The following is a 12,594-nucleotide window of genomic DNA, read 5'->3' on the forward strand; positions in this document are numbered from 1 at the left end:
CGCGCATCGCCGAAAATCCTGAAATAAATCAAAAAAATGCGAGCATCATAATTTAAACTCTGATGGGCTGAGATACCACTGTCCCTGGTTCGCTAAAAAAATGGTCTTACATCTTGCGACCAAGGGAATAGATATCGTGTCATGTGTAGGGTTTCCTTCCGGCCAAGTTACTGGAAAATAAAATAGGAAATCGTAGTTAGTAATCGCGGCCACCGCTGCTGCCGCCGCCGCCCGCAATCCCACCCCCGCGCCCACCCACCCAACCTGAAGTAACCCCCCATTACCGGAGGCCGGAGAGAAAGAGCAAGTGCGTCTGCCGACATGCATGGCAAGCCTCTCCGCCGCATAGGCGAAGATTGTCCTGATGGCGCTACGAGTAAGAGCGTTAGGCAGGACATATGCATCTTGCTCGATCGCATCCACGGTTTCTACGAGTCGGCCCTCGACCGGCTGCCGGCGGAGAGGATACCCTCGCTGACCACGCGCCTGCTCAAGGCCGGCGTTTGCTTCGGCTTCCTTGACCCGGTCTCCAACATCATCGCCAACACCATCTTCTACACGCCAAGCGCCGAGGACGAAATTGAGGAGGAAGAGGAAATCATCATCTCTAAGGTGAGGACCAACACAAAAGATGAACGAATCTTTGATATACCGCTGTACCCAGAGACGGTCGACTCCATGACCGTGGCACGGCGGTCGCTGGAGGGTCTTGTCACCTTCCTTTGCTTTCAGTACCGCTACTTGGAGAAAACAGAGGCACTGCGCTACCTGCGCCTGGCTGGATGCGACCTCCTCGGCGCTGTAGGGTTCGTCGAGCAAGACCGTAAGAGGAGCCCCGGCGAGCCCGTGTTCAACATCATGTCACCTACAACCAGAATAGCCCTGGAGTGTGCTGCCCTGTCCGCGAGGCATCCCAAACCAGCAGAGCTGATGGGCGTCTCGCTGTCATTGATGTCTCGGACGGTCAAGGTGTCCAAGATTCTTGGGGCACACTGCTGCTTACCCTCTGCAGCTGTCAAGCGCCTTGCCAAGCTGCTCAGGGCCTCGATTGATCTTGGTGCCGGTAGAAAGAAGAAGAGAAAGAGGGGTGAGCTGACACCCAGCAACACAGAATCTGCTGAGTGGAGGCCGGGTATGCATGGGACATTCAGACACACACAGACTCTGAAGCTGCTGCTCCTCGGCAAGATCCATGGTTTCTACCTAGAGGCACTCGCCCTGCTGCCTAGGGATGGCCTGCGCAAGCTTCACCACTGCAGCCTCATCAAGGGCGGCTACTGCTATGGCCCCTTGGATCCTGTCTCGAACATCATCCTCAACACCATTTGGTATGGCACTGCATTCCCCATGCACCAAGATTTCGAGTTTGACTTTCAGGTGGACATGATATGCACAAGGACCCTTATGCGCATCGAGTGCTGCTCCCTCTATGGCATCGTCGCCTTCCTCCGTGCTCGCTTCAGTTCTCTCTCGGAGCATGATGCTCTCTGGCACCTTCTTTTGGCCAATGTGGACTTACGGTTAGCCATTGAGATGGTAGAACAGTCTGGTTTCCTTATCGGCGGCACTGACCTTGATGCCTATAAGAAAGCTGCGGTTGATTCATGGCACTCGGACCCTGATGCACTGGTGAAATTCACGACATTGTCCCTGGACATTGAGCCCACCAAGTTGTCGCATATGCTGGCTCACGCGCTTGACGACTGCACAGTTGAGCACCTCACTATGCTTGTGTCAAAATCTTCACCTACCAAATCAAAGAAGCGGGCTCGGTTACTGAATAAAGTATCATCATGCTCAGAGATCTTGAATAAAAACCAGAAGATGTTAATTCCGGCCATTCGGAAGAAATTTAAGGACCAAGAGTTCTATGTCAGGAAGGTTAATGATGCATTGAAAAAAAAATCTCAGCAAACAGGGGTTGGTACATTTGCTTCTTTTACTTATTCATTAATTTAAATGTGTATCAGGATTCAAAGTGACTCACAACCATTTCTGCTGCCCTGTTAGGTGGACTATGAACTTCATATTATTTGCGGTGTGAATCCCAAGGTATCTGAAGGTTCAACTACTTATCTGTACAAGAAGAGGTTCAAATATGAGTATTTCCACATCAACTTCTTGGCAACACCAAAGGGATCAGATCCTGCTACCACACCTCGAGAATTGTTCTTCGCTGAGTGTAGCAATGGTGATAAAGATGAGGAGGGAAGACCATCGTTGTGCTTGCCGGTTTTGGGTTCTTCGATAGATCACAGTATGCTCTCAGCTCACTTTTCTTGTACACACTAGATATGCATCTCATGATAGTTTCCTTGCGTGGTTTTTGAATTAGCATTAAGAATTACTACTTAACATGGTTACCACAATCTATGTTCATATCTCCCCTAGAAAATAGAAATATAATTTCGTTCTGCTGTATGTAGGTTGTAATATCCAGATTTTTGTTGCTCATCATTTGAACATTAGCGATACACTTCCTTTTCCTTTTATCAATACAAATACAACTAATCAGGAATGCTATTTTTGTTCTTATGGCAGTAAACTTCTGTGCTATCTGTAGGAAGTGCAGCTGTGATGGCTTGGTTGATTCCCTTGTTTAGTTATTTCTCTTTTTATGTTGAGGCCGACGATTTAATTTAACCTTTTTCCAATGACAGCTCGCTGCTTTTTCTGTGAGCATAGTGGGATAAACATTGTGCATCCATATTTTGGAACATATATTGGACGCCGCGATGATTTCCAAGAGATGGCTTCCGGAAGGCAAGATGTCCTAATTCAAACTATCATCGGTCGCTACGAGTTTCAAGTCGATGGTATGTTTACTCTGAAGGAGGACTGGATCTATTTTGATCCCAACATGGACGCAAAGATTGCCCAGATGAATCCTATTCCTGACTGGGCTAGGAAGGTGCGAGAATGGGGCAGAATCTTCTGACTTGGTTACAAATCCCCCCTTCGCCAAGTACGAGAATGGTGCGTGAGATATGTGATACTAACAGTTTCATTTGAATTTGAAGTACTCTTTCCCTGTTCTTGTATATAAATCATGTTCTAACATTCAACCTTTCACTAGATTTGATAGAATGGGAACTTTTGTAATAATTTGATTTTTGATGAAATGGGAGCTTTTGCAGTAATTTGATGTTTGACGAAAATGCAGTTTGGATCTGGCATGGTTTTTTTACCACTGAAGGGGCTGAAACAATGTCGGACAAGCAGGAACAAAAATGTACTACAAATTTGCTTTACTTGGAATCTAAGGTTTGTTTGAAATGCGGGATTAGAAAACTTTTTTTTTTGAAATGGAGACATGCCCCGGCCTCTGCATCATGATGATGCATGCAGCCATCTTATTAAAACACCACAAAGTATCGTCATGAAGGTCTTACAGCTCGCAAACGGAGCAGAACAAAGCTAAAAAAGGAAAATTACATGCTGACAAAGGCAACCGATGCGGTAATAATAAGGATAAGCTCCCTAGACTCCTATCCTATTATGCAAGCGCCATCCGAACCGGTTGAATATAGCCCAAGCTACCATCTCCCATTGGTTGCACCCAGTAACCAAAGGCTCCCTGGAGTCCATAGGAGTGAGTAAGGACCACGTACGTATCCAAGCTGTAGCTCTGAAGATGACCTGCAAGAAAGTTAAAGTGTGGTGTCTGTTAAAAATCATATCATTCCTGCAGTTCCATATAGCCCATAATAGTGCACATATTCCAATCCAAATATGGGTCGCAGTAATCTGTTCAACCCCAGCTAACCACGTCCCAAACAATGACGCAATATCGACTGGAGGATTAATGTTGAAAGCTATATGAATCGTTCTCCAAAGTAGCTTGGCAAGTGGGCATTCAAGAAATAAGTGTTGTATTGTTTCATCATGATCACAAAAACAGCACCGCGAACTTCCTACCCATCGCCTTTTAAATAAGTTGTCCATTGTGAGTATCACTTGCTCGTGGACAAACCACATAAAGATTTTAATACGCAAAGGAACCTTAACCTTCCAGATGTGCAATGACCTTGAGAGTGGGCCAGAATTACTCAAATCCGTATAGAATGATTTCACCGTAAAAATCCCATTCTTAGTTAATTTCCATTGTGACGCATCCGGCTGGTCGGAGAGTTGAACGTCTATCAGTCTCCGAACCAGATGCATCGAGGTAGTCCATCTCTCACCAACTAACACCCGTCTGAACTGGATGTTCAAGGGAATAGTTTGAAGGATTGTGCCTACGTAATCCTCCTTATGTTGCACAATATTATAGAGGGTAGGGTATTGGACGGCCAGGGGCGTCTCTCCTAACCAAGTATCCTCCCAAAATCTTGTTTGACATCCCATTGCACACCAAGAATTTGACCCTACGAAAGAACAAGTCCTTCGTTCTGATAAGTCCCTTCAAGAATGGAGAGTCAATCGGTCTCATGGTAACCTGAGCTAGTGTCTTCGAGTGTAAATACTTATTGCGCAGGATTTGTGACCACATACCCTCCGGCTCTGTCTCTAGCCTGTATAACCATTTGCTCATAAGACATTTATTCTTAATTTCTAAGTTCTCAATACTGAGACCCCCTTGGTCTTTAGGTCGGCAAAGGATATCCCATCTCGCGAGACGGTATTTCCTCTTGGCCTCATCAGACTGCCAGAAGAAACGAGATCTAAAGAAATCAAGGCGCTTCCGAACCCCTTTCGGAATTTCAAAGAACGAAAGTAGAAACATCGGCATACTAGTCAGTACTGAGTTAATCAGGACTAGCCGACCTCCATATGACATAAGCTTGCCCTTCCAGCAGCTACTAAAGAAATCAAGGCGCTTCCGGACCCCTTTCGAAATTTCGAAGAACGAAAGTAGAAACATCGGCATACTAGTCAGTACTGAGTTAATCAGGACTAGCCGACCTCCATATGACATAAGCTTGCCCTTCCAGCAGCTAAGTTTTTTTTCAATTCGTTCTTCAATACACTTCCATTCTTTATTGGATAGCTTACGGTGATGGATCGGAATACCCAAGTAACTGAATGGTAAAGCACCTAATTCACAACCGAACAATTGTCTGTAAGTGTGTTCCTCGTCTTTGGCCTTCCCAAAGCAGAACAACTCGCTCTTATGAAAATTAATTTTTAAGCCAGACAATTGTTCGAAGAGGCATAAGATAAGTTTCATATTACGTGCCTTTGCCATGTCATGTTCCATGAATAGGATAGTGTCATCAGCATATTGTAGAATGGATACTCCTCCATCGACTAGATGAGGAACTAAACCCTCTACATGGCCATGCTGCTTGGCCCTGCCAACAATGACGGCCAACATATCTGCCACAATATTGAACAGAAGAGGAGACATGGAATCCCCTTGTCTCAACCCCTTATGTGTCTGAAAATAGTGACCGATATCATCGTTCACCTTGATTCCGACACTACCCTTCTGGACTTGGGTATCCACTTGGTTCCTCCAAGCTTCACTAAAACCCTTCATGCACATTGCCTGCTGAAGAAAAGGCCACTTTACTTTATCATACGCCTTCTCAAAATCCACTTTGAAGATAACCCCATCTAGTTTCTTCGAGTGGATCTCATGAAGCGTTTCATGCAGAACGACCACCCCTTCCAGTATGTGTCGCCCCGGCATGAACGATGTCTGGCTTGGTTGGATCACTGAATGAGCAATTTGTGTCAATCTATTGGTTCCAACCTTTGTGAAAATTTTGAAACTCACGTTCAATAGACATATAGGCCGGAATTGTTCGATCCGAGCTGCCTCACCTTTCTTAGGTAGCAGTGTCATCGTACCGAAGTTAAGATGAAACAACTCTAAATGATCGTTGAAAAAATCGTGAAACATAGGCATAAGATCATATTTAATAATATGCCAACATTTCTTATAGAATTCAGCTGGAAACCCATCCGGTCCCGGTGCTTTATTCGGCTTCATTTGTGATATTGCATGAAGGACCTCTTTTTCAGTAAACGGTGCAGAGAGAATATCATTCTCCGCTGTCTGTAATTGAGGAATATCATCAATCACAGATTCATCGAGCGTCACCGTACTTGTATTCGGGGGTCCAAAAACTTGCTTATAATAATTTGAGATATACGCTTTCAGATTTTCATGTCCCACTGTTGTCCCCTCGTCCTATTCAAGCTGTATGATTTCCTTCTTCCTATGTTTTCCATTTGCAACAATATGGAAGAATTGTGTATTGTCGTCCCCTTGGACAACCTTAAGCGTTTTAGCACGCAATGCCCACTTGAGCTCCTCCTATCTCAAGAGAGCTCGTAGACATTGCTCAGCCTCGGACTTGGTTGTTTGGTCATTAACAGAAAGAAGAGTGTCTTCAGCCTTTAAGGCTAGTGCCTCAATTAATTCAGTAAGACGCTCTTTTTCTTGTTTGTAAATCCCACTCTCATTTCTGGCCCACCCTCTCAAAAACTGTCGGAGATGTTTGATTTTATTTTGCCACCTCTCAACATGCATCCTTCCACTAACCGGCTTAGCCCACTCACGTGCGGGATTAGAAAACTGAGAAACAGAACAATGGAAAATGGTTGTGGGCCTATTGAAATGCGGGACTAGGAAACAGAGGAACAGAGCAGTAATTTTTTTAATGCTGCAACAACACTGCACAGCGATTGCTCTTGCTTTTCATCTCACTTTTTTTGTCGGGGTAATGATTTTCATTCGTCAAAGGATGAGAGTATCATTTAGAATCACCGATGAAATAAAATCAGGGGCATCGGTGTCTCAGACGGCGGAAACCTTCAGCAAGTTGGTTGACTCATGGTTGCATGTACTATGAGTCAACCTAGGCTAACTCCTTGCAAGTTGGGAGCATTCAACAATTGTAGCTGTCTTATGTTTGTGACGCCCCCGATTCAATCGTACACTAATCATACACGCAAACGTGTACGATCAAGATCAAGGACTCACGGGAAGATATCACCACACAACTCCAAAAATAAAATATGTCATACAAGCATCATAATACAAGCCAGGGGCCTCGAGGGCTCGAATACAAGTGCTCGATCATAGATGAGTCAGTGGAAGCAACAATATCTTAGTACAGACATAAGTTAAACAAGTTTGCCTTAAGAAGGCTAGCACAAACTGGGATACAGATCAAAAGAGGCGCATGCCTCCTGCCTGGGATCCTCCTAAACTACTCCTGGCCGTCGTCAGCGGCCTGAACATAGTAGTAGGCACCTCCGGTGTAGTAGGAGTCGTCGTCGACGGTGGCGTCTGGCTCCTGGCTCCAGCATCTGGTTGCGACAAGCAGGAAGAAAGGAAAGGGGGAAAAGGGGGAGAAAAGCAACCGTGAGTACTCATCCAAAGTACTCGCAAGCAAGGATCTACACTACATATGCATGGGTATATGTGTAAAGGGGCCATATCGGTGTACTGAACTGCAGAATGCCAGAATAAGAGGGGGATAGCTAATCCTATCGAAGACTACGCTTCTGGCAGCCTCCATCTTGCAGCATATAGAAGAGAGTAGATGGTAAGTTCACCAAGTAGCATCGTATAGCATACTCCTACCCGGCGATCCTCTCCTCGTCGCCCTGTTAGAGAGCGACCACGGGGTTGCATCTGGCACTTGGAAGGGTGTGTTTTATTAAGTATCCGGTTCTAGTTGTCATAAGGTCAAGGTACAACTCCAAGTCGTCCTGTTACCGAAGATCACGGCTATTCGAATAGATAAACTTCCCTGCAGGGGTGCATCACATTACCCAACACGCTCGATCCCATTTGGCCGGACACACTTTTCTGGGTCATGCCCGGCCGCGGAAGATCAACACATCGCAGCCCCACCTAGGCTCAACAGAGAGGTCAGCACACCGGTCTAAATCCTATGCGCGCAGGGGTCTGGGCCCATCGCCCATGGCACACCTGCACGTTGCGTACGTGGCCGGAAGCAGAACTAGCCCCCTTAATACAAGAGCAGGCTTACGTTCCAATCCGGCGCGCGCCGCTCAGTCGCTGACGTCACGAAGGCTTCGGCTGATACCACGATGTCGAGTGCCCATAACTTTCCCACGTAGTTGGTTAGTGCGTATAGACCAAATGGCCATACTCAGATCAAATACCAAGAACTCGTTAAGCGTGTTATTTTTAAGTATCCGCGGACACCGACCAGGGCCAGGCCCACCTCTCTCCTAGGTGGTCTCAACCTGCCCTGTTGCTCCGCCACAAAGTAACAGTCGGGGGCCGTCAGGAACCCAGGCCCACCTCTACCGGGATGGAGCCACCTGTCCTTTCAGCCCCCTCATCAGAATCACTTGCGGGTACTCAACGAGCTGACCCGACTTTAGTCACCACATGTGTCATGTATATAAAGTATATATTATATACCTGTGATCACGTGATCACGGCCCGATAGTATAGCATGGCAGACGGACAAGAATGTAGGGCCACTGATGGAAAACTAGCATCCTATACTAGGTATTTAGGTTTGCTGGTAAAGGTAACAACAGTAGTAGCAAGGACAGGCTATGCAGCAGAATAGGATTAACCGAAAGCAGTAACATGCTACACTACTCTAATGCAAGCAGTGTAGAGAAGGAATAGGCGATATCTGGTGATCAAGGGGGGGCTTGCCTGGCAAGGAGGAGACGTCAACAACGTAGTCGATCGAGGCAGCAGCGACGTCGGCCTCGGTGTCTAGCGAGAGAAGAGGGGGAAGAAACAATAAATACAATGCAAACAAATGCATGACGATGCATGGCATGACAAAGCGTGATGCTAGGTGTGCCCAATCGCGATAGTAGGTGATACCGGCGAAGGGGGGAAACATCCGGGAAAGTATTCCCGATGTTTCGCGTTTTCGGACAAATGAACCGGAGGGGGAAAGTTGCGAGTTTGCTATGCTAGGGATGTGTGGCGGACGAACGGGCTGCGTATCCGGATTCGTCTCGTCGTTCTGAGCAACTTTCATGTAGAAAGTATGTTCATGTGAGCTACGGTTTATTTTATATGATTTTCTAAAGTTCTAAATCATTTTTAGAATTTATTTAATTAATTTAATTCAACATTATCCAGAACAGTGCATGCTGACGTCATCATGACGTCAGCAGTCAACAGAGGTGTTGACTGGTCAAACTGACGTGTGGGTCCTGCTGTCATACTCTGTTAACTAATTAATGAATTTAATTAGTTTAAATAACAGATTAGTCAGGTTAATTAATTAATTTGGCTAATCTAATCAGGATTAATTAAGTTAATTAATTATTTAACTAATTAATTAATTAATTAATTATTATTTATTTATTTAATTTTTTAACTAAAACGCTCTAGGCAGGGACCCACTTGTCATAGGCCCCAGGGGCCTTTGCGGGTGTGCGGGTTACGGGCGCAATCCGAACGGGCGGTGGCCCTCGCGGGTGCACCCGACTGGGCGCGGGTGCCGGCGAACCTGCGTGAAGCCGCGACAGTAGGCAAGGGGCGGACCCGGGCAGCGGCCAACGAGGGGGCCGCAGCGAGGCCGGCCGCCAGTGGCTGGCGCGGGAGGGACGGGAGGAGCGCCGGGCGGCACCGGAGTGGGGTGCGGGGAGCGGGGGGGAGGGGCAGCGCGTGCGGGCGACAGCAGGGGAAGCGGGCGGCAAGGCGGAGCAGGGCCACGCGGGCGCGGCGCCGCGAGCGCGGGCGCAGCAGCGCTGCGATGCGTGGCGAGCAGTGGTGCAAAGCGCGGGCACGGCAGGGCCGCGGTGAGTGCGGCCGCGGCCGGAGCGCGGGTGTTGGTGGGCGCGAGCCCTGTGGTTCAACGCAGCGGGGCTTGCGAGGGGGCCATGGCTGCGGTGACGAGAGGAACGCAGCTGGGACCGCGCGGGCGCGTGCATGAGCGATGAAGTCTGCGGGGAAGGAGGAAAAAGGGGGAGGCTCACGGCGGGGAGTAGGGGAGTGGCAACGGGGCGCGAGGTGGAGACGGTGACGACGGGCGGCGACGGAGTCGTGGCGGCGTGGTTCCGGCGACGGGATCCGGGGATGCGCGGCGTCGGGCGCGCGGCGAGGCGCCGGCGTGAGGCGGGGCAGCAACGGGCAGCGTCGGCGGCCTCCTCCTCTCTATCCCGATTGGGGGGAGAGGGGGAGATATTTTCGGGGGAGTGTGGGGGTGTCGGTGGGTTGACCGGTGGAGTGGGGAGGGGGTTATGGAGAGGGAGTGGGGTGGATGGGCCGCCCGGCTGGGCCAGTTGGGCTGGTGCCCAGCTAGTTAGCTCGGCCATTCGGCCCAGGGAAAGGGGGGGTTCTTCTTTTATTTTTAGTTTTACAAAAATTACCACCAGTGCCAAAATTTGTATTTATCGACGAACTACTGTGAGATTAATTCTTAACCCATAATAAAATATTTTTAGCATTTTATAAATTCAATAGGCATTTGTTTAATTGTTTTCACTATTGTTTTAATTGTTTTAGAGCCTTTAAACATTTTATCAAAGTTTGGTTTCTCCACCATAATTACTTACGATTTATTTGACACAACCCGAACATTTTAGTTTTGATATTTGAAAATTTTACTGTTTGCCTATATTTTAAATTTTAATTTGAATCGTTTTTGAACTAACTCGAGTTTATCAACAGTAACCGAGGTGACGTGGCACCATTAGCAGAGGTTTACTGTAGCTTGATTATCCAGGCGTCACAATGTTCCATTAGGAAACTTGCGAGTCTTTGACTGAATCAATTACCACAGAACAATCACACTCCGCTTCAAACCGCCCGCATCCGTCCGGACCGTGCTGTCCACTCCGCTTCAACTTTACGGCATCTCCAAGGCAGACCTGCAAATTGCACACATCCGTCTGGACCACGCTGTCCACTCCACTTCAACTTTAGGGCGTCTCCAAGGCGGACCCACAAACCGTCCGCGTCCGTTCGGATCGCGCTGTCTGGATCGTGAAAGCCATCCAAGGTGGGTCTGTATAGGTCCATAGCACGGTCCGTACGCGTTTCCTCCCGCAAACTGAAGACAAACGTGAGGGAGCTTTGCGGGAGTCCGGACATCAGACACGTAGAACTCCGATACCCCCGGCCCACCCAAAACCCTTCCCGAAACCCGCGCCTCCATCCTCCACATTTTCTCTTCTTCCTTTTTTTTCTCTGTTGTCTTCGCCATCGCTCCACCACCTCGGCCGCCACGCCACACCCCTACCGAAACTCTACGTCCCCATCACCTCCAGGGCTCCACCCAGCTTCTCCTCCATCGCCGTTCAACCCCTGTCCTCCGTGACCCTTGATAAACGCTGATTGATACGTGTCAATGTCAATAAGTGGATGAGTGTTGTTAATGACAATGTTTGTTCCTCTCCGCCCCACCAGGTACCACCCGCTACTACTATACTCACCATGTCCGGCAAGTGCTCGGTGAATCGCCGGAGCTAAAAACAGTTTTCCCTTCTTCTTTCTAGCAATGGATTCTGATTTGGAGTACATATACGAGCAGTGTGTTCAGTCGTCCGACGACTCGTCGGATGAGGAGTACTTTGATGAAACAGCGATGATGCATCCGGTCCTTGAAGACGTGGAGCGTGTCGAGCAGCATGTTCTCAATTTCAAGGGCTCGATCAAGTGTCATCGAGTGCTCAACCGCAACAGGGTGCGCATCCATTTTCCACTGATGGCCGGCTCCTTTGCCCTCGATGCACTCTTCGGTGACCATTTTTGCCGGTGTTTCGGATGCGCAAGACTGTCTTCGATCGTTTGTACCATGGCGTCCGGTCCTATGATGACTACTTCATCCCGAAGAAGGACGCCGTGGGAACGATTGGGTTCTTTGGTTACCAGAAGTGCATGGCTGCACTCCGGATGCTTGCATATGGCACTGATGTCTACTGCGCAACCTTCTTCTTGTAGACTCGTGTTGGGCCTCCAAGCGCAGAGTTTTGTAGGACAGTAGCAAATTTCCCTCAAGTGGATGACCTAAAGTTTATCAATCCGTGGAGGCGTAGGATGAAGATGGTCTCTCTCAAACAACCCTGCAACCAAATAACAAAGAGTCTCTTGTGTCACCAACACACCCAATACAATGGTAAATTGTATAGGCACACTAGTTCGGCGAAAAGATGGTGATACAAGTGTAATATGAATAGTAGATATAGGTTTTTGTAATCTGAAAATATAAAAACAGCAAGGTAACCAGTAACAAAAGTGAGCGAAAACGGTATTACAATGCTTGAAAACAAGGCCTATGGTTCATACTTTCACTAGTGCAAGTTCTCTCAACAATGACAACATAATTAGATCATATAGTAATCCCTCAACGTGCAACAAAAGTCACTCCAAAGTTCCTATCGCGGAGAACATAAGATGAAATTGCTTGTAGGGTACGAAACCACCTCAAAGTTATTCTTTCCGATCAATCCATTGAGCTATTCCTATAACTGTCACAAACAGCCCTAGAGTTCGTAGTAAAATAACACCATATGACATGCATCAATCAACCATAATGTGACCTAGATACTCCAATGTCATCACAAGTATCTGTGGGTCAATTATATGATATGCATCAAACAACTTCAGATTCATAATATTCAATCCAACACAAAGAACCTCAAAGAGTGCCCCAAGATTTCTACCGGATAAACAAGGATGAAAACGTG

General features: G+C 47.5%; 1 protein-coding gene across 1 annotated transcript; it reads left to right on the forward strand.

The window, feature by feature from the left end:
- Nucleotides 1-262: 262 nt before the first annotated feature.
- Nucleotides 263-3,158, forward strand: LOC109737037 (uncharacterized). The gene is made up of 3 exons (XM_020296264.4): nt 263-1,920; nt 2,011-2,257; nt 2,661-3,158. The coding sequence occupies exons 1-3, from the start codon at nt 322-324 to the stop codon at nt 2,936-2,938; spliced, it is 2,124 nt and encodes a 707-aa protein (XP_020151853.2). The 5' UTR covers nt 263-321; the 3' UTR covers nt 2,939-3,158.
- Nucleotides 3,159-12,594: the final 9,436 nt, after the last annotated feature.

This window comes from Aegilops tauschii, chromosome 3, assembly GCF_002575655.3.
Source record: "Aegilops tauschii subsp. strangulata cultivar AL8/78 chromosome 3, Aet v6.0, whole genome shotgun sequence".
Classification (NCBI taxonomy): Eukaryota; Viridiplantae; Streptophyta; class Magnoliopsida; order Poales; family Poaceae; genus Aegilops; species Aegilops tauschii.

Bases quoted from the DNA above. Each gene is read 5' to 3' on its own strand.
- LOC109737037 (XM_020296264.4), top strand. From the start codon at position 322: ATGCATGGCAAGCCTCTCCGCCGCATAGGCGAAGATTGTCCTGATGGC. The intron at 1,921-2,010 runs GTTGGTACATTT...CTGCCCTGTTAG, and splicing joins AAAAATCTCAGCAAACAGGG to GTGGACTATGAACTTCATAT. The intron at 2,258-2,660 runs GTATGCTCTCAG...TTCCAATGACAG, and splicing joins GGGTTCTTCGATAGATCACA to CTCGCTGCTTTTTCTGTGAG.